This window comes from Indicator indicator, chromosome 26 (assembly GCF_027791375.1).
Source record: "Indicator indicator isolate 239-I01 chromosome 26, UM_Iind_1.1, whole genome shotgun sequence".
Lineage (NCBI taxonomy): Eukaryota > Metazoa > Chordata > Aves > Piciformes > Indicatoridae > Indicator > Indicator indicator.
This window is the reverse complement of record NC_072035.1, coordinates 8,785,665-8,807,520: the sequence shown is the minus strand read 5'-3', so window position 1 is coordinate 8,807,520 and position 21,856 is coordinate 8,785,665. Positions and strand designations below refer to the sequence as shown.

Below are 21,856 nucleotides of genomic sequence, written 5' to 3'. Positions count from 1 at the left end.
ACACTTCTGTCTGGTGTGCATCAAAGAGAAGTTTGATGAACACGAGCAAGTGAAGTGCAGTTTGCTATTGGGATCAGCAGCTGGGGCAGGGAGGAAGGTGCCAGCTAACTCCTGGTAGCCTGCATTGTGTTGGAGATGGTGTCAGCATGAGGTCTTGTCAGGCTAGCAGTGTGTCAAGCTTGTCAGTTACGTCCCAGCTCTGTAGGCACCAGAGGTGAGGGAAGCTTGAGAAGACAAGAGAGTTTAGAGGTGTAAAGGGGAAGATAAAGCTTAAAGAAACAAGGCTGTGAGTGTCCAGCAGTAAGGCCCAGGGCAGCACAGCTGCAGTGCAAGTCAGGGAGTGCAATCCAGGAGGCCTCAGACGTTGGTGTTTTGGCCACTGGGCATGCACGCATGTCAGCAATGCTCCTGGTGGGTGCTTTACCCAGTCAGAGTGGCCCAAGCCTGGTTTCTTCTGGCCTGTTGGGAAAAAGCTGTCTATGGAGTGCTGCTCATCTCCTGAATAGAAACTGTCCGCTGTGTAGTGAGTAAGGCCCTGAAATCCACAGGGTTCTGCATGGTGACTAAATGCATTTATCACTCTCTCGGAGTCCAGGGAGCTGGTAGCTGGACTCCTCATCCATGATGGCACTTGAACTTGATACCTTTGGCCGATGAATGTACCCTTGTGCTGGGATGGGTGGGGCCCAGCGCTGGCAGGCAGCCCAGCCCCCCCGGGCAGGGCTGCCTGAGTGGAGCATCAGCATGTGAAGTATTGCTGAGTGTGTTCTTGCTGCAATAGTCAGCCCTTGTCTCTTCCTTTTCAGCGGCGATCGTGGAAGGCTCCAGATGACCGAACTGCCATGATCAAACCCCTGCGGCGCCTGAAACAGGAGCCAGATGATGACCTGCCAGAAGCACCCCCCAGGTCCAAGGATAGTGACCAGTCACGGTCCAGCTCGCCCACTGCAGGTCCCAGCACGGAGGGTGCCGAGCCCAGGGACAAGAAGAAGTTCAAGATGAGGAGGAAAAGGCGGCTTCCCAATAAAGAACTGAGCAAGGAGCTCAGCAAGGAGCTTAACCAGGAGATCCAAAAAACCGAGAATAGCCTTGCCAATGAGAATCACCAACCCATCAAATCTGAACCTGAGAGTGAGAACGAGGAACCCAAGCGAGCTTTGAACAACAGCGAGAGACTCCATAGGTTCAGTAAAGGGTTGAACGGGACTCCCCGGGAGCTGAGGCACCAGCTCATCCCCAGCCTGCGAAGCACCCCGCGGGGAATCGCCCGGCCGCCGCCCTCACTGTCTCCTCCCAAATGCATTCAGATGGAGCGGCACGTCATCCGGCCACCTCCCATCAGCCCCCCTCCGGACTCGCTCCCCCTGGATGACGGGGCAGCCCACGTGATGCAGAGGGAAGTCTGGATGGCTGTCTTTAGCTACCTCAGTCATAGGGACTTGTGCATCTGTATGAGAGTTTGCAAGACCTGGAACAGATGGTAAGGAGGGCGGGAGGCTGAGCCGGGTCTAATGTGTAGTGGGATGGACTTGGAAGGGAAGTGGTTGATGTAGGCACTAATACCTCCTAGAAGAGGTTGTCACCGAAGCTTTTGTTGAGCCCACGGAGAGGGTGTGACCAGCAGTGTTTGGATAAGTAGCATCTTCTGCTTTCTCAAGAACAGCAGTTCCCAGCATTTCTGATGGGAACTGTGTGTGTGTGTGTGAGCCTTGGCGTCAGCCTGCCGGGGCTGTAGCACCCAGAGCAGCCTGTTCTGTAGTTAGACACCACGATGTTCTTGCCTGCTGGAACAGCCAGTCTAGGTCATGCTCAGTCTTAGTGTCATTCTGCCCCAGGACTTCCTGACTGCTGATGCACTTGTTTGTTCAGCTCAGCTATTAAATATCTATTGAGATATACTGAAGATCTGCCCTGGCTGTGCTCAAAAGGTCCATGCTGATTGTTCCCTGCAGAGGGGACATGGAGAGACATCCTGTTGGCTATGTTCTGTGCCAGTAGAGCTGATGGAAGGATCCTTCATTAACTGTTTGCTCGCAGCATGTCTGTTCAGTGCTTGGGGTGCCAGGGCGTGAGCACTGACATGGTTGGTGGCTGTATCGCAGCAGGAGACATTAGTGGGCATACTTACCTGTTCCACTGATCTCACTGTGAAGTCTCCTGCTGGCTGTCACCTCAGATCCAACTGTGATGAGCACAGAGGTGGGCCAAGGGTAACTGAGCCTCCATTCTGGTGCAGTAGTAACAAAGTATGTGAATGATAGGGTGGTTGAGAATTTGGTGCAAGAAGATGTGTGGGGCGTGTCTCCTTTGTGGGCTTGTTGGTGTCACTGAAAGCTGGTAAATGCCTTTTCCACTCAAGTGCAGGGAAAAAAAAAAAAAAGAAAATGCAGAACCTTGTGCACTTGTTAGGGCTTCTTGTTGCCCTTAGGGAACCATAAAGGGCATAAAACCATAAAAGCCATACTGATTAAAACAATACAGACACACAGAACAGGGGAAGGGATGTGTTTTACAAAATCCACTGGTTTAAAGTAAGGAAAACACAGGTGAAATCAGGCCAGTGGTGTTTAAAACAAGCCTTGATAGTCAAAAGGTAAGCAAGAGGGTGTGGCTTGTCTTCAGGCTAGAAAGTGGATTTTAGCAAGTGCTGTGATGATGCCAAATGGGATCCGAAATTGTTGATATTTGGAATTCTGTGGAAATAACCTCATGCTTTATTGCATTGTGTATTTGGAGAGACTCCAGACCTAGGTGCCATGGTGTGTGGTGGTGTGCTTCTCTGAGCATCACTCGGACTAATTTTTGCTATTTCCAGTTAAATGCTGTAGTTTTCCCTGCAGTTTAATGACACTTTTTAAAGTCTTGCAGAAATCAAAACCAGTGTCAAATTAAGTGCTCTTGCCTTTTCTTTTTTTTCTTTTTGGGCAGGTGCTGTGACAAAAGATTATGGACCAAAATAGATTTAAACCATTGTAAATCCATCACTCCACTTATGCTTAGTGGCATTATTAGGAGACAGCCTATAACCCTTGATCTTAGCTGGACAAATATATCTAAAAAGCAGCTGAGTTGGCTTATCAACAGACTGCCAGGTAAGTGATGCCTTTTGACCACTGAATTTGGCAAACCAGTTCGTGCCTGAGCTGCAATTCCTGAGGAATGTCTGCAGGGATCAGGGTGTCCTAGCAGAGGAGTTAGATTCATGGGAATGAATCAGCAGGCTAAAATGGACCCAAAATGAGTTATATTGTGACTGTTTCACGTGTTGGGTAGAATGATTTGAGCAGGTCTTTGTCAACAGGTGGTTGCTGTGGGAATTGCCTATGTGACTTCATTTCTGGGGGCTTGTGGGGGGGTCTGCAGTCACCTGCAGTGCACAAAGTTGCAGGTGATGGGAGCAGCGGCGAGCTGGGAAGGAGGAGGCTTAAGGGGGGAGTCCCTGCTTGCTCTGGAGTGGTTTGTCAGCATGGCACTGGGCTTCACCCAGCCCATGTGTGGTAGCAGAGATCATTGTGAATGGCCCTCTGGCTAGGCCACGTGCTCCAACTTCTTTTCTTATCTGCAGGTCTTCGAGACCTGCTGTTATCGGGGTGCTCATGGATAGCAGTGTCGGCACTTTGTAGTTCCAGTTGTCCGTTACTCCGAACTCTGGACGTGCAGTGGGCAGAAGGGCTGAAAGACGCACAAATGAGAGACCTCTTGTCACCGCCCACAGATAACAGACCAGGTAACAGGCGGCAGGAGTGCACAAGACCTATCTCAGCTGTCATATGGCACATTCTGGTGCTAATCCCCTTTGGAGGAATCAGGCAGGACCCCCCCATAGCCAGCACTGGTGGGGTTCTGGGCTTCCCTGATGTGCCAGGTGTTTACAAAGTAGAAACTTGCAACACCTCCTACCTGAAAGCCACGGGGTAGTGAGTGATGTTCTCTGGCTGCTGAACAGTCATCCAAGGCCCTATGCTGGTTTTCTGTCTGTCTTCAGGCTGCAAGGGGTGTACTTTTGTACAGAGTATGGAAGCCCTTTCTTCCAGTTCAGGGAAGGAGTAGTTCTGTAGGTCATGCCACATTCACCTGAATTTCAGATCAGGTGAAATTTTGAGCAAATCAGATCTGCCTTCTGGCATGCAATGCACAGCCTGCTGCTTATTCCCAGCTTGTAATTCTCGTCCTCTGCAGTTACCTTCATCCCTTTTTGTTTTGAAATCAGAAGGTGGCTTTGTCCACGTGCCTGCTCCAAAAATAGTCAAGCATTCCTGCTGCTGTTCCCTCTGAAGCTGCAGACAGCGGCTTCAGAAAGCATCTGAAGTCGATGTAGGGCACCAGTGCTGTGTGTCACAGTGCGTTTCATATGGAGCCGCAGATGTTGGTAGTGTGGGGGGAGGCTGTGGGAGTGACCTGCTGCCACCTCTGCTCTTCCAGGTCAGATCGACAACCGGAGCAAGCTACGGAACATCGTGGAGCTGCGCCTGGCTGGCCTGGATATCACAGATGCTTCTTTGCGGCTGATCATAAGGCACATGCCCCTGCTCTCCAAGCTCAATCTCAGTTACTGTAACCATGTGACAGATCAGTCTATTAACCTGCTGACCGCGGTCGGAACCACCACGCGGGATTCATTAACAGAAATTAATTTATCAGGTAAGCACCACAAGGGCAGGGGAGCTGGGAGGATGGGAATTGCCCCTTGGTATTAGACTTGTGTGAAACACTCATCAGGGTTGGGAGAGGTTTTGCCCAGATCTTCCCCTGCCCCTGGGCTAAGTTCACCCCACAGGGCTCCATTTAAGCATCTGGATATGTAAGTAACTCATCAGCTGCCCAACTCATCCCTCCCTGCAGTCTTGTGTTGCACCCAGCTCATCCTCCACAGGGGATTTTCCAAGGCTCTGTGCATCTGGCTGCTTTGCTTGAGCTCATCACTTACACAGTCACAGGGATCACAGAATGGCGATGGGAACAGCTGGGCACAGCACAGGGTGGGCAGAAAGTAGCTGCCACAATCTTGGTGCTAGAGAACAAACCCAGATACCCTGCTAAATTTCTCCCCCTTTGTTGTTTCTCTGTCAGACTGCAATAAGGTTACTGACCAGTGCCTGTCTTACTTCAAACGTTGTGGAAACATCTGCCAGATTGACCTGAGGTACTGCAAGCAAGTGACAAAGGAAGGCTGCGAGCAGTTCATCGCAGAGATGTCAGTAAGTGTTCAGTTTGGGCAAGTGGAAGAAAAACTTCTGCAGAAACTGAGTTAGTTAAAGGACACGTGTAAATACTGGGGGTGGGGGGGAAGGGACTGAGAACATGTAGGGATTTTATTTTCAATTGGGAACTTGGAATATTGGAAAAAATACTGCGATTGGATTTTACAACTGTTGTCAAGGAGAGAACAACACAAAACTACCCACGATAAGAAGTTCAAGTTGTGCCACTAATTCTGTCTACCTGGGATGTCCTGCACTGGCTCTTATGCAAATTCATAAGGCGACTGTTATTGCTGATAATTGTCCACACCCAGAAGACGCCCGATCTCCCAGAAACAACTGTTATTTAAAGTACCACAGCATGTGCTTGGTAGTGTAAATTTGATTTCTGCTTTTCATTTCTTAACAAGAAAAAAAAAAAAGAAAAAAAAAACAACCAAACAACTCAAAAGAAGTTGGTGTCATTGAAGTGGACCACACACCGCATTTCTGCCTTCTTAAAACACGTTTTGTTTTGTTACATCTTACATTATGCAGAACTATTTTTGTACAAAAATTGTTTAAAAATTATTTATGCAATGTTTGAATGCATTACCAGTGTTTCGGTTTTGATTGCCAATTTTTATCTTTACTTATGGTAGGCGAGAACTTAACCTATACTTCGTAGACAGTATCTATCTACAAATGTGCCCAGGTCAGGAAAAGTAGGTTAATACTTTCAACTTAAAGCATGTTTTAATGGAAGTTTATATCCTGCTTTGTATACTTCAGAAGTGACATAAGCATGTTGTGGAAATAAGGTGTAAATTATAGTTGAAGTAAAACACTTTTATCTGTATAGAAATCACCTTTTTCTCAAAATTTTAAAAGAAAAAAAAAACCAATTCCAATTCCAGCTTTTGCACATAGGAGGGTTTCACTCTGTAGCATGAGCTCTTGTACTCAATATAAAATTAATTTATACAGTGAGTCCAGCCGTAGAATAAATGGTCAACCGTAGTCTCTCTTTCTTTGAAGTGTGAGTTGAGTTCTCATTTAAGGTTTATAACATGGTTATTTCCTGATTGTAAAACTCTGCATTCATAAGTGCCATTGTTGTACGGTGTTGTTTTCGTAGACCTTCCTGATGCAGTTTTACCTTTGTTGAATTTGTATAAACAATTGTACAAAAACAGGTGCTGGCTCTGGGGGTTTCTGTCCCAGTGTTGGGTTCTTTGGGCTCTGCTCTGTGAGGAGTGACTGCACTGACCCCATGGGGTCATGGTTTCCAGCCTTGGGGCAAGCCAGGAGTCACAGCAGAGTCCCCTGTTGCTGTGCAGCACTTTTGCATCACTTGGTCGTTGTTGTTGTTGGCATATTCCAATATATTTGGAGGAAATACAATACCTACATCCATTTCCTCCACCTGGAGGAACACTAAAATGTCAACAATGTTAAAGCACCAAGAGAATTCCCACAGCTGGTTAAGGAAAGAGAGGCTGACAAAGCCCACGACCAATCTTTATTAATCTTGCGTGGCTCATGATCAGCATGGTAATAACACAGAAGATGTCATTATCTTATCCACCTGACAGAGGCTCTGGGCTTTAAGTACCATTAGGAAGTTACTTCTGAAAAACAAAGCCAGGACATGTTTGCTCCCTTGTGAAAAAATAACAAGCAGTGTTTCTAAGCTGCATGTTTTACCTTGCGTAGCAGCTACTTTCTCTTTTTCAAGCCAGCTCACTTTTTTACATAAAGGATAAGAGCAGGTCCCATAGTACAATAGAAGAAAGAGGTACCACAGCTGAGGCAAAACAGGGCCCTGGCTCTGTTACTTCTCTAGCCTATGGCAAATGAAAAGGAGAAACTAGCTTCATCCTTCAACCCTGCAGAAAGGATAACAGACAGACTAGGTCCTTCCTCACCTCCAGGAAACTTAAGCAAACATAGCCACAGGCAGTCTACCCCAAAGAGAAGGGCTGTTCTTGCTCCCATCTTCCCCAAGTCATCTGTCACAGGTGTCCTACTAGAACTGGAAATTCTTGCTCCAAGAGGACTCTTACCCCTGATGCTGGCACAAAGCCTACTTAGAGACAAGGCCAAAGACTGACAGCACCACAGGTCAGCTTGCAGCCACTGGGAAGTGTGGTTAATAGTGACTCAGCCTCGGGAAAGGTCTGTTAAGAGGAGGTTTCAGAGAAATACCAAGGTCCCCTTCCCGGTTAAGGTTAGTAATGCTGTATGTACATTCCACATGTTAGCAGCAAGTAGTTTCTGACCCTGATTTGTATTCACAGTAACATCAGGTTGTCAGCACATGGCGTACAATCATCATGTGTAAGATTAAGAGTTACAATAGGCAGGAGTGGCTTAAGGACCACACTCAGTATGGTTACTGTACCCCTGTTTAAAAAAATACTTTAATCCTAACCTAAAACCCACTCAGTAACTAATTGGTATTTGGACAGCACACAGCAGAGCCCTGAGATGTAGCGGAGCTCTGTATAGTCTCATAGAATGGCCAAGACAGTCCCTGTGCAAGGACAGCCATTGGGGATGAAGCAATCAGCATAATGCAGATGATTGCTTAAGGGCTTTGTGCAGGTCCAGTTAATGGCAGTGTTCCCTGCAGTCCTGTTTTATGCTGTTAACACTGGCACAGGGACAGTGGCAGCAGTTACATTCTAGAGTTAGGCGAGAGCTGAATATTCAACCACTTAGAGTTGCTGCTTCTAATGCATTAGACAAGATGCTTATGTGGCAGCGCAGTGGTGTCTGAGCACCTGCGGAGTACTGACCATGGGACCATGAGGTGATGTTCTTCAGAAGACAGCAAGAACTGCTGTAAACAGTTTGAGGGGTTGTAAGTCAGGCAGCACTGTCACTGTATACCCAGATGTCACCTTGCGCTGCCCACCCCTGGGATTCACTGTGCTGTAGAAAAATGTTCCATGAACTTCTAGATCCTGGTGTTCCAAATGCTGTTTATTGGGAACTAAAAAGCTGACTCTGGCCCCTTTTCGGTCACTCCTGCCCCCAGGATCCCAGAAGGGCAGCAATAAAAGGCGGCTCTGGTCGCTGTTTAAGACTTGAATACGTGCACAGCCCGCACCACATACTGGCGGCAGATGGGGCACTCGCTCATCCGCTTGCCGCACTTGGTGCAAGTGACCATGTGGCCGCACTCCAGCAGGACACAGTCGATGATGGCGTCCATGCAGATGCGACACAGGTTGTCATCGTTGTCGTTCAGCTGCATCTTCTCACCCTCTGCAAACCAACAGAAGAGAGAGGTCATGCACTCAGGCCCTGCAAAACCAGTTCAGTGCTAGCCCAGGCAGCTAACTCAGCATGAAGCAGTGCTACTCACTGTTCACAAGTTTCTCTGGCCCACAGCTAAGAATTAATCTATAGGCCTTCAAAACGGTGAAGAAATAAGACCCAGAAAACACCTTCAGTGAACATCCAATATTTGACTTCACTCATTAAACTCAGAGACCATTTTCAATTCAGAATATAAAGACTGTGCAGTAACTGGATTAAAATTCAAACTGTGGATCTCACCTAAGCCATGTTCTGACAGTCACTAATGGTCCCCCCCACCTCCACAACCCTTCCCCACCCCAGTTAGCCCAGCCCATTATTTCACACCTGATTATCACAGTCTCTGCAGGGTATGTGCTGGAACCACCTGGCTGTGCAGTGGCCAGTCTCCAACCCCCCCTGTTCTGTACAGGCTGACTGTAGGATGCAGGCATCTTTCCAGCTGGGTATGACATCAGGAAGTTGCTTTGTCTGTGGATGTACCACAGCCACACAAGTGAAGGCCTCCCAATTCCTGAGTGCAGCAGAGGATGAAAGAATTCTAGTGCCTGAGCTGCAGCCACAGAACCACCTCATCATGACAACATGAACTGAAACTAAAACACTTGAACTTAGACTTTCACCCCTGTAGCTTTTAATTCTGTATCCACAGTAAAAGACCTGAACTGCTCTAGTCTGTTGGCAGGTACTGAGCTGTTCTCACACTAATGTTTTGTGAAACCTAATAAAGGACATGGAGGTGCCAAGTTTCATGTTCTCTGAGGAACCAGTTCTCAGTTGTGCAATTTTACCTTCACTGTGAAAGCTGAGAGCTTTGAGCTTTGGGGAAAAGCCACAAAAAGCCAGCACAATACTGGAAAGCTTCAGTTACTCACTAGAAATGCATTCAACTGCTCTAGGTTCACCCTGAATTGTTAAAAGCCACTTCCCAGTTGTTCCAGCTGAACAGCCCAAGCTAGAGACTAACTCCTTCTGCTGGCAGAACCCACCACCGGAAACCAGAAAAGAAGTAGTCTTAAAGTGGAAATAAAATAGAAACCTACGTGTCTTGTGGTTTTCCTCGTTCTCTCTGTACAGCCTGCTCACTTTTTCCACAAGTTCCCATTTTTCACAGCAGCCTGAATAGTTGACAAAATTACAGGCGAGTATTTCCTTCAGCTGCCGAACGCTCAACCCTTCAATATCTTCCACACTTGAAATATCGGACAACGATGCCCTCGCTCTCTTTCTGGACAATCCAGGGGTCTGAAACACATCAACTCTATGTTCTTAACTGTCCTGGGAAGTTCAGACCATCAGATCTGGTGCTACATGAAATTGCAGCAGCTTGGATAAAGTTTTAGTCTTTTTAAAGCAAGAACATGCAGATCAATTTTGCCCATTTTTAAAGCAAGAACATGCAGATCAATTTTGCTCATTTTTAAAGCAAGAACATGCAAATAGGCACAGCTAGGCACAGCAAAGTCTGACCAAACTACAGCCTGATACAATGCTGACAGATGAAACACTTCAGGGTATCGCATGTCAACAATGTATCCTTTGGATGGGGTCCTATCTCACCTGCTCTTCTGCACTTTCATCTTCTTCGTTATTTATAGAGGATGTTTCCGTTTGTCCCTGTGTACAGAAGGAAACTCATCAGGACACAAACACTTTATCTCCTATAAACATCTTCCTTTGTACCGAACGGATCCCAGATGACAATGACATTTTGAAGTTTCAGGTGCTGCTGATAATTACTGATTTAAGTCAGCTTCTGTCACCTCAACCAGCAATCACTTCCAGTAATCTGGTTTCAGGTGAAAGGCATAAAAGGCATTTTCCTGCCACCCTGCACAAGCTGGCATTTCAAACTGCACCAGCTGGCATTCCAAAGCGCCGCCTCCCTGTGAAGCCAGCTGTGCTCTACCACAAGCCACCCCTTCGTTACCATACCCGTAAAGCTGTTCCGTTCCCTGTGCTTCCCCTCCTGCTCCCAAGGTCTCCTTGAGATGACATTGATACAGACATAGAAAATGGATGAGCGAAAAACCCTGAAGTCTGTGACCGTGACGAGTGCAAGCTGCTAGCGTCCATGTCTGCCCCTGAATCTAATCCGTGGTGGCAGAGCACCAGATCCACCAAGTCTTCTTTTTCCCTGCACGTATCTGTTGGTATGTTTCTGAGAATCAGATACTGACGCAGATCCTTCACTTTCAATCTCATTAACTGAGGCCGCTGAAAAGCTGTTCCTTGCAGCAAGTGACAAGTGGAACATCTTCTGAGGTTCTCTTGCAAGACTGAACAAACTGAGCAGAAATCCTTCTTGCAGTCACAACACACATGCTGGGGAGAGAGAGAAAATAACCATTCAGTAAATCACAGAAAACAAATCCAGACTCTGCTCTTCTCCAGGCTACAGAATTTACTGTTAGCATCTTAATCAATTCTGACATGCATCACTTTTAGGATTTCAGTCTAGAAAACTGTCCTGTCAAATAGTTCTGCAGCTGTTCCACAGCAATCTGTCACTTTTGCAGCACGGCTGTCAGCTGGTTCGAGGCTTCAATGAAAATCATGAGTAAAGCAATGAATGAAGTACTCAAGTTGTAGCTCGAACAAACTAAACTGAAAGTCACTTTTATGATATGGTAAAACACTTTTCCGTATACTATGTGTCACTGTTCTTATTGTGTGTAAAACCAGCGAAATCCCTGAACTTTAAAGAATATACATCTTCTTGATGGAAAGAACTCAGAGCAGGCCTTAAATTTAGATGAATCACATAGTAAATACTCCCAAACACCGAGATGTCATTTCTGAAGAGAGCTTTGTTTTAAAGACTCACTGCAACATACAAAAGCTACAATAAGCGAGACTCAGCAATGACTGAAAGTGTCATCTCATCAGCTGTGAACACATCCAAACTCTTCAAGCTTTTCAGGATTTTAGTGTCTTAGTATTAGTTTCAGAAAACATCCCTACACAACCCTTACTTCAACAAAGCATTTGCCAAGCAAATGACAGGATGCAGAGAAAGGGGAAACTGAACAATGAGTTCAAAACCCTCTGAGAAAAGAGGGTTTGTGTTTATCTAAATGAGCTGCAGAGAATTAGATTAAGTGGACAAAGTGATGCTGGACAGTCATGATACTGAGAAATATTAACAATCTCCATTTTATTTATCTGAATTAACCCCCTACCCTGCCTCCAAATGAAGAAAGAGGTTTTTGGAGTGCAGCAGAACTAAACCTGGTCAAGAACCAAAGAGTGTTTTCCAGAAAGAAGCTGTGACACTGTGCTAAGAGATTTTACCTTTTCCATCACCCAGTTTTGCTGTTTCCAGTTCTGAACCACTACCAGATACCAAACCACTATATTTGGTATCATTTTCAAACCCAGATTTGTTTTAATGCTCAAGGCTCTGAAGCTAAGACATGTATCTTCCAAATTAGAATCTGCTAATTTTTGGTCAGTCCAGATCCAATGTGTCACTGATTAATGAACATCAGACCTCTTAACCTCTAATGCTGCCTGACAGTAATTTCCTGTGAGCTCAGAATAAGGCACTTGCTCCCTCCCTGGCCCTCTGCCTCGAGTTTCCTTACCTAAGGAAAAATATAAATTCATGCCCCAGTGCACTTACAGACCAGTTCATACAAGCACAATTACTATGGAATAGGAAACAGACTCACCTTTTTCCTGAACACTGAGAAGGAAAGTCCACAAGCTTTGCAGACTATGTTAGTGCCTGCAGCAGTCGGGGATGGGTAGGCTGAGAAGTCTGTATTTGGTGTGAATCTGAAGGGGCCAGCTCCTCCCCCAAAACCAGCCTGCTGGCCACGGACAGCTCCAGTCCCCATGACTTCATTCAGCAGCCCACAGCAGGAAGCCCACATGGAAGTAGCTCCCGCCTGAAAACATTCACAAAGCAAACAGGGAATTAATATTGGAAAGTCCACATCAGATGTGACTTGCTACTGAAGAGCTGCTTGGCTCTGTCATCATCCCAAAAGCACGCAGAGAGTCCCCAGAGCTGCAGGAATTCAGCAGGCTAATGCCTGGAGTGGTCGGAAAACCTCCACTTCCCAGCTGCAAACCACAGCAGGCAAGATTTGCTTCCAAGAGGCCCATGCCAGCACACGGAGCTCGCCTTCACAACTCCTTTTCTAGCAAGAGTTCCACACAGAAAGGGTGAGGGATCTGAGGAGGCAATGCAACAGTGCGAAGAAGGACGAGACTAATGCCACTTGTAGGCGAGGGGCAAAACCTGAAATGACAACAGGCAGCAACTTATCATTAGTGCAGAGCTGTCTCCTGCAGGATCTTCTCCAGAATTGACTGACTGAGCTCTTACATGACTCACAAGAAAACTCTGTCTACAAAAAAAAATGTTTCTGGCTTCTCAGACATTGCAGAACCAAACCAATCACAGACCTATAGAAGGGTTGGGCTGTGTGGTGTGCAGAGAGTTGGGTACACCATGAAGGAGACCTGCGGTACTTCTAGACTGCAGAAGCAGCCTCCAAGACACTATGGAGTTACTTCACCAATTAGCTTGACTCCTCCTAAGAAGCTGGCTGAAGCAATGAAGCCATTTGAGGTATTTGAAGATGAGAAAGAACTGAATCAGAGGCTGGTTGTTCTTGGAAAAATTGAGTAACTTTGGGTCAGAGAAAGGATTTCTGAACTTGGTGAAAGCAAGCATCTTCACTTCCAGCAGTAGCATACATTAGTGACAAAACGTTTACAACCTTGGAGGACACACTAAAGCATGTCATCTCTGATGACAGAGATGCTCTGTGTGTTACCCCCAGACACATGGAAAGATCAGATTTTTTTCAGTCATTCTTTGTAAAACTATCAGGAGGTAATCAAATACTCTAAGAGCAGCTGAAGATACACATGTACCAGCTGTCAAGTTTGATTTTGATGGCCTTGAGAGTGAACTCATCTTTGTGAGACCCTATGCAAACTGTTGCCAACAATCTTGGATGTTGGAGGTGACTTCTGTATGAGAAGCTTGGATCCAAGATGCATACAGAGCTCAAATGGCTGCAGTGTTACTGATGAAATCCTACATCTAGCATCAAAGAAGGAGAACTTCCAGCTCACACTGTATGCAGTTAAACCACGGTCAAAACAACATGGCATTTACTCCAGCATGCTGGGATTTCTGGTGGGGTTTCCTGAGCTATGCTATTAGCTTGTCAACTCTATCATCACACTTCAGCTTCTACTCTTGTGAACAAGTTCTTCCTGGTTTCAAAATGGGAACAAGCAATCCCCATTGCTGAAACAACCTGAAGACAGCAACCTTAATTTACCAGGCTGGGACCCTGGTGTGAACCCATCAGGGCAGTGTTGCCTAACACCGATCATCACCCCAGCCTATCCACAGCAGAACACATACAACATAGTTACATCAATGTGAGCATAATGGTAGAGGAGTTTAAACACAGCCGTGCAGTTACCAATGAGATTCTTCAGGGAAAACCAGAGTGATCAAAGTGCTCTGTACCACTGAGCTTCCTTCAGAAGAACAAACATTATATTGTGCCTCTGCTGAATGGCTGCACTTGGAGGAGATTTGCCATGTTGAATCTAAAATTCTTGTGCTGGCTGGCAGCTGGGAAGGGAATGAATCTGTAGCTATGGCACAGGCAAAGCCATAGCCTTTCCCTGGCAACCAAGAACTCCATAAACACAGTGAATGTGTGTCAATGGGGCTTCTTGGAATTGCATTCAGGAAAGTGGAAATGCAGGAAGTGTTAACGTTGGTTTAACAGGCGTTATACAGCCGCTCACTGATACAGCTTACAGACAGGCCAACAACCTCAGTGAGGTAAAGGAAGGTATGAAGATTGAGTCAACTCATGTGAAGAGAACAAATCTTCATTAGAAACTAGTTAAGAGAGAGCTTCTCTGAGAGGGAAATGCTTTTCAAGACCTCTCTGAACATGTTGTTTTGTTGTCTTACAAAATGTTTACCCAAAATTAAAACAAACTTATCCTGTACTGGTTGGATTTTGAGTTTGAGTCACACAATCTTGAAACACTGCCAAGAATTCTAAATACATAAACTGCTGCTTTTTATCCTTGAAAGCCTTTAGCACTAGATTGTCTGTCAAAAGTGCATATTCTACTTAAAGCTGGAACTTGGACTCCAAGTTGCTCGGATCACGTGTATAATCACAGTCATGAGGCTCACTGAAACCTACAGAAAAAAAACAAAACAAAATAAAAAAAAAAAAGAACAAGGCAAAGAGAATCACACCAAGCTCTTTTCAAAAGAAAGCTGAGTGACACAACTTCCTTTAAACAAACTTTTTTCTTAACAATGCTGACTACAACTGTTCTGGTTTTCATTCCAGAGCAGTATCTTCTTTCCCCTTTCCCAGATCATGAAAACACAAAATAATTGCTTTGAGACTTGCAGTGTAAATCCTAAAGCAACCAGAGGACACACTTCAGCTCAGTAATGATGGTGCTTTCAGTCCTGTAGTAGTTAGGCTAATTTCTGTATGGAATTGCACCTTTCTCCTGAACCAAATACAGTTCTGTTACATTTGTGGGAACTCGGTGCAATACAAGGGATATGTCAGAACGTCTCCTTTCAAGCCACTGAGCACAGAGGTAAGAAAAGAGCTCTCACCCTGCATTAGAGAAGCTGTGAGAAATAATGCCACAGGACCAAACATGTTCTACACCAACATGTTCATGTAAGCTAGTTAATTACGGAGCACCAAAACCACCTCCCCAGCCCACACAAACCTAGGACTTCACTTTTACTGTTCAAAGTTGGCATTAAAAGTGTTGCAATACAACAAAAACCATGGTCATTCTACTTCTGAGCTGTACAACAGCAGTAACATCAAATGTACATGAAACCAGTTAAATTCACTAGTGTAGTTGTACAGGTATTTCAAGAGTAAAATTAATCCCACGTGTAACACGAAGCATCCATGCTGTGGGCACTTCAGGCACAGGAGTAAAATCTTTCTAAGCTTCCCGCAAATGGAGCCGAAGGAGGATGAGCTCCAGTGGCCCTTCCCTGACCTCCAGTCCAGACACAGGGAGCCCCAGCACATGGCTGCACTTAGCAATACACCCTGCACTGGGGGCCTGCCCTATGTGTCATCAGGCTTCTGTGACAATCGTTACCATCAAATTGAGACTTGTTTAGAGTGGAAACAGATGAATATTAAATTTTCCTGTACAAACCAAGTTGTGCGTAATTTTCCTCATTTATTAGACATGAGTAGTTAACTTTTCAGAAATAAATCCTGAAAACCAATGGCTCAATCCAAAAGAGTTCCAAGCTTTAAAAGTTGGGACTTCTGTAAAATGTTTTTTGTAAGGTATCAGTTGCTCAAACATTATTCTAATGCCTCACATATACTTAAAAACTGATGAGCTAGTGTTAAAAGATTTAAGAACACCCACAGAAAAATAAAATAATGAACCAAAAGGGTGTGTCAGAATTCAACTTACTCCCTTATGTGACAGTGGTTTTTTCAGGGAATCACAGCAGCAGTAGGACACACACCAACCTAAAGGACATAACACTGTTGCTACTAAAACCCTTGGCTGATAGTTTAAACATTTGCTTCTTAGACTTATTCCATTGAAGAGCCTGCAACTGCTCAAACATCACTATCAACACTAAATAAATATACTTAGGAAATTCTTGTTACCCATTTTTGGATACATGAACATTGTTAATATCAAACTGAAAAATCTCATTAGATTTACTGCCAAGCATTCAGTTATTCTAAGGTGAAAGGTAAGGACACGTGGGCATCCTTAATTCTCTCCTTAACCTAAGTCAGTGGTGGGTTCTTTCTATGCACTAGCCGATTAGCCGATAATTGAATTACACTGTCTAGGCTCTTCACATTACTCTGTAAAAGAAATGAGACCATGCTGAAAAGCACCAGAAGAGACAAGTGAGACACAGGAAAACAAATCCTCCCTCCCCTGAGAATTAATTAAACCTTGCCAAGTCCTGCACCAAAACCTCTCCATCAGCCACTACTTCCCATATTCTCTCCTCACAAGCTGCCATCAACTATCTTCTCTCCACACCTTAAGTGCATCCTACAGGGGCAAAGTACTGCGATTGAACTTCTCTGCTCTTGTTTTTGGCTTTAAGGGCGTTCAGTAACCTGATCAGAATATGACCTGAGACAGACACTCACCCCAGGGAGCCTACATGCTACTCCTTACACATCTGTGCAAGCAGTATGTGCTACCAAAGCCAGCAGACCAAGAGCAGAGCAGCAGAAGGGATTTTATTCATTTTTAGCTGGAATTTCGTCTTTACACCCACCCTGAGTTCAAGCAAAGCCTTCTCAGAGATGAAGCACCCCTTAGGACCCGCCGAACTGGGAGATACCAGGTCTTCACAACCCTCAGCCCTGACCTGAAAACCCAACAACCCCAGACGCGCAGCAGCGCCTTTGGGGAGCGAACCCCCCCGCCACCCACTGCCGTGACCCCGCACACCCCCACGGCAGAGGTTGGCTCCCAGCCGCCGCGCCCCTCGCAGGTCCAACCCCCCCGCACCGCCTCGAGCCCGGCTCTGTCCCGTCCAGAGCCCTGCCACTCCTTCAACCGGTACCAACCGCGGTCGGTGTGGGGAGATCGGGGCGGGGGCTCGCCTCAGGCGAAGGCTCTAGGCCCTGTCCGGCTGCTGAGTCAGTGAAGGGCGCTGGGGCTCCTCGGTAAGGCGACCCCCAGCCCGGATATCTTCTCGGTAACAAGACAGCGGCAGCGGCTGGCCGTGCAGGCTGAGGCGAAGAGGGAGAGGCAGCACGGCCCGCCCCACCGGGGTCCTGGCCCCGTCAAGCCCGGTTCTCCCCCCTCCTCCCTACCCAGAAGAGGAACACCGGCCCCACTCACCTTCATGGCCGCTTCACCGCCGCCACGCACCACCCGCGCTCCAGCGCCGTCTGCCGCCGCCTCCAACCGGACGCCGTCCGCCACGGCGACCCCCGGCGCCAATAGCCCCGCCGGGCCCCCGCCCTGCGCCGTGCTCCAACGGGCCGCCTCACGGAGGGCGGGCCTTCCCTCAGCGCTGCGCGCCATTCGTTGTCTCGCCGCCGACAGCAAGCGGGCGGAGCCAATGGGAGGAGAGGAGGTGTCTGTGTGTTGGCGGGCGCGGAGGTTCGGGGGGTGCGATGGGGGAGGTGGTGAGGGCGAGAAATGCCCCTCAAACATGGGGAAAAGAGGGCGATGATAGCTGTTAGTGCGTAAATAGTGATGTCACTGGGATAGGGCAGAACTTTTACCTCACGGTTCTGGTTGCCATAGGATTTTCGTGTGTATTTAAGCAGGTTTACATCCCAAGGTAGCGAGCAGTGACTATCATCGTCCAGCGAGCTTCCTGTGACCTGCATAGCCACGGGGGATGTCACCAGCCCTGTGCCTCCGCGGGTCTGGAACAGAGCTGGGACCGGTCGGGCAGTCTCCAAAACTCGGGTGTTTTGGCACCGCTGCGTACGATCAGCGGTTTGTCCCAAAGAGAATGAAAAGCCCCAGAGCTGCAGGCAAAAAGCCGAAGTGGTGGTTATTCTGTCAAGCCCTTTGGTGGTAATCTTTAAATAATAGAGGGTTTATTATTGGAAAATCCAGTTCCAGCTAACATCTATATCCCATTATTACTTTCTCTGTGGTTTGAATGAGATACATATAAAACCCAGTAATAATAGGTTGCAAGAACTGAAAGCTTTTAACCAGAAAAAGACCCAACAATACAACCCCAAGCAAGTCTTCGGGAAAGCTTTACATAAGAGCACACAAGGCCAAGAACAAAGCTTTTGCCAAAAAAGAGGAGCAGACAGAAGTGGCTGAAAATAAATACTGTTCTCAAATCAAATTTGCTTGTATAAAAGGTTGTATGCAGTCTTTAATAGTTTCTGCAGGCTGGAATTATTTTTGGAGCAAGTCAGATATAAGAACTGAGTCCAAAAAAAAATTGGTCTGTAATTGTCATGAGAATGACACAGGCTTGGCAGCATTAGCATCAAGAGCAGATATATGGTGCAGTCTGACTTCTAGATCTTAATTCAAAATCGGGTCATCTCTTTTTGGAAGTGCTTATGCTCCTCAGCAAGCTTTTGGTAGGCTATTAACTTTTACAAATTATTTAATTAAAAATGCCACTTCCCCCCCCCCCAATAATAGCCTCCAATTTTAGTCAAAGCTACTGAAAAGAGAGCAGAAAACCTTTGTGTGTATAATGTTGGCACAAGCAATGGTACATTTCCCACATTTCTCATGCAAGAAATTCTTTAAGACACCTTAAGAAATACCAGTGCAGTTCAGTTTAAAAAAATTTCTGTCACCTAGATTCTGCCAAAAAGTCACTCTTGAAGTACCAAATTATACACACATATACATTTTAATAATCTTACATTATAACATGAGTGCTCCTCATGCAGTTGCCGTAAGCTGGGTAAAAGCTCTGTCCCATGGACAAGCCAAACCAAGCAAAACCTAAAATTTTTCCTTTAGCTCTGCTGAGAACTTGCCAACAAGAAATCCTCCCAAGCACAGATGTGTTAGGGAGTAACGTGGGCCTGACAGAGCTGAGATCTGGTGACTGTGCTGGCAGCTGCAGCTGCCACTCCCCCTTTAATTTGGGCAGATCATGATGAATCATATTCATAACATACGATTTGAGATCACTTCTAAATTGTTATCATGTCAATTGTTTTTAAACAAGGAACTTCAAACACTCTTGGCTGCTCTGTGGTTGAAAAAGTAACATTTGCACAGGTTGTATTAATATGAGACTTGCCCTCACTGAGCCTTCTGGATTGTGCCAAAGAAGCATTAAAAGATTTAAATCTATTAATGCTACATGTCCCATTTACTTCTGCCATGAAATAACAAGTGATGATTACTCGCTGCAGCTCAGTAATCCCTCAAGATGTTACAAATCACAAGGAAGCGAGGAGAAGTGACTCTTACCAGGAATATTCATTTGTTTTAGTAAAGTATTTTTTTGGGGGGGAATTTCAGATTATTATACAGGAAGAATCATCACAGTATCCATTTTTTTATACTAGAGACTTTGGAAGTACCTTTGAGAAGGTGATCAGATTCATTCAACAAATTCAGCCTTGCACTAAATAACCCCAAACACAGACAATGGCCATTTCATGCTTCATAAGCTCAGGCATGGTACTCAGACTATTTTAGGTAGGATAAAAGCTGACTTTAGATTCTTGCCTAATCTTGGATTTACTACGGGCAAAATAATTTCTTGCTGGTTATTTGGAGGACTGCTTTTTAGGTGTATGAGTTTACATGCTTTAAAAGGACAATCTAGACGTGCTCTGTAGCACATGCTGTAAGATTGTTGGCAGAGTTCTCAGAGAGAGTTACACTGAAATGTCAGAACCAGATGTTGGTTGTTTCCTCTTTCCTCCAAGTCCTGCAGCCAGGCCTTTATCTCATCTCCTGCCCCTCCCCACCAAGCCACTCCACCATTTCAGTGCTTCCTCCCAAGCTGTCATACTTTATTTTCAGGAAAAGACAGTAAGTTGACCTTTAGAACATAATAGCTGTAGTTATTTCCTGGAGTTTACATTCAGATATAGCTCAATGAGTGTTTAGTTAATTGAGGGAAGGAAGCTATCATTAATTATGTCAGGAACAACTAAATTCAACATGAGGTTTCTTGAATGTATTCTGGAAAATGACAATGACAACAACGACTCCTCCTCTCACCACCCCCCCAGGCATGAATCAGGAGGAACTCAAGTGAAATCTCCAGGGACATGCAGATGTGTGATATTATTGAGCTTTGTTTTGCTCTCACTTACAAAAATGAAAACTATTACAATAATTGGAGTATTTTGTTTGGGAACTTGATGCCTTAATAAATACCTTAACTAATAAGAAAATAAAGACTTCTGTGCAGGAAATTTTTGCATCACAATTAATTTGCTAGAAATCTGACCTAACAGTAGTAAATTCATTCCATGGTGTTCCCTGGCTACAACAAGGAGACATGCACACCAGAGCATGGATCAGTCTTCCTGTACAGCCCCAAGAATCCCCTCTTGGCCTCCTCCATGACTGGATGCCATGGAGAGCCACTGTGCCTCAGCCTCCTCCATATGGCTTTCCTCACGGGGACACACAGGGCCAAATCACTTAGGACAACCGGTGGCATCATGCCTTTCTTAGAGGGTTGTGGCACATCCACAAATTGTCCCCAAGACTTCATGGGGTCATGATTCAGGTGCTAGACCCACCAAGCTGCCAACTGCAGTCCCCACAGGTCCCATAGTCACAGTGAGAGAAACACTGAGGCCCATGCCACTCGGGGAGACACGGCCAGCTGCTGGGCTGTGGTTGAGGCCAATTTTATGAGATTCAACAAGGCTAAGCACTGGGTCCTTCACTTTCCCCCTTCACTGGGGCAAGAGTGGCTGGAAAGCTGCCCAGCAGAGAAGGACCTGTGCGTGTTAATTGACAGCCAGCTGAACATGAACCAGTGCATGCACAGGAGGCCAAGAAGGCCACCAGCATCCTGGCCTGAAAAGCAGTAGTGTAACCATGGATGTGATTGTCCCCCTATACTTGGCACTGGTGAGGCAACACCAGTTCAGGTGCCAGGTTCAGTTTTGGACTCCTCACTCCAGGAAGGACATTTTGGTGCTGGAGCTTGTCCAGAGAACAGTTTGAAAGTATTCTAAGGAATATTTGAGGGAACTGGGATTGTTCAGTCTGGAGAAAAGGAGGCTGAGGGGAGATCTTGCTCTCTATAACTAACTGAAAAGAGGTTGGAGGCAGGCAGGGTTGGTCTCTTCTCCCTAGTAACAATTTACAGGATGAGAGGAAAGGGCTTCAAGTTGCACTAGGGGAGACTGAGGTTTGATATTAGAAGAAACTTCTTCACTGAAAGGGTTCTCAAACAATGCAACAGGCTCCTCGAGGAGGTGATTGAATCCCCATCCCTGGAGGTATTTCACAGGTGAAGAAATGGGGTGCTGAGGGATGTGGTTTAGCACCAGCTATGGTAGAGTTAGATCATGGTTGGCCTCAATGATCCTGAAGGTCTTGTCCAACCAAAATGATTCCATGATTCTACGATTCTATGCTACCAGTCTGTGTCAAGCCTACATAAACGATCGCCATAGCTCGCCGGTAGCAAGTCGGAGGGTAGCCGCCCGCGCGCCCGCCCTGGGCCATTGTCCCCGCCCTTCGCTCGCTTCCCGCCAGGCGGCGCCTCGCGGATTCTTTACTGCCTGGAACTGTTCTCCTGGGCTCGGCCCGCCAGCCGGACCCGTGTTGGCGGATGCCAGTCCACGTGATGGCGGCGGCAGCAGCGATTGGCCAGAACAAGAGGCCAG

The 21,856-nt window shown here is 46.2% G+C and overlaps 2 protein-coding genes and 1 pseudogene across 2 annotated transcripts in view; 2 read left to right on the top strand and 1 right to left on the bottom strand.

Annotated features, from left to right (window-relative positions):
• KDM2B (lysine demethylase 2B) overlaps positions 1–5,267 on the top strand; it is a 114,423-nt gene extending 109,156 nt beyond the window's left edge. The window contains exons 18-22 of the mRNA XM_054392499.1: positions 807–1,480; positions 2,929–3,092; positions 3,566–3,727; positions 4,423–4,641; positions 5,071–5,267. Coding sequence (XP_054248474.1) covers positions 807–1,480; positions 2,929–3,092; positions 3,566–3,727; positions 4,423–4,641; positions 5,071–5,252 — 1,401 coding nt within the window. The 3' untranslated portion in view covers positions 5,253–5,267. The remainder of the gene's footprint in view (positions 1–806; positions 1,481–2,928; positions 3,093–3,565; positions 3,728–4,422; positions 4,642–5,070) is intronic.
• A 504-nt stretch (positions 5,268–5,771) lies between these two features.
• Positions 5,772–17,406, bottom strand: RNF34 (ring finger protein 34). Its single transcript, XM_054392492.1, has 6 exons — positions 17,391–17,406; positions 12,182–12,400; positions 10,443–10,832; positions 10,068–10,124; positions 9,551–9,752; positions 5,772–8,453 (listed from the first exon to the last, which is right to left on the bottom strand). The coding sequence occupies exons 1-6, from the start codon at positions 17,394–17,396 to the stop codon at positions 8,266–8,268; spliced, it is 1,062 nt and encodes a 353-aa protein (XP_054248467.1). The 5' UTR covers positions 17,397–17,406; the 3' UTR covers positions 5,772–8,265.
• On the top strand, positions 12,798–13,797 carry LOC128975544 (poly(A) polymerase gamma-like; annotated as a pseudogene).
• Positions 17,407–21,856: the final 4,450 nt, after the last annotated feature.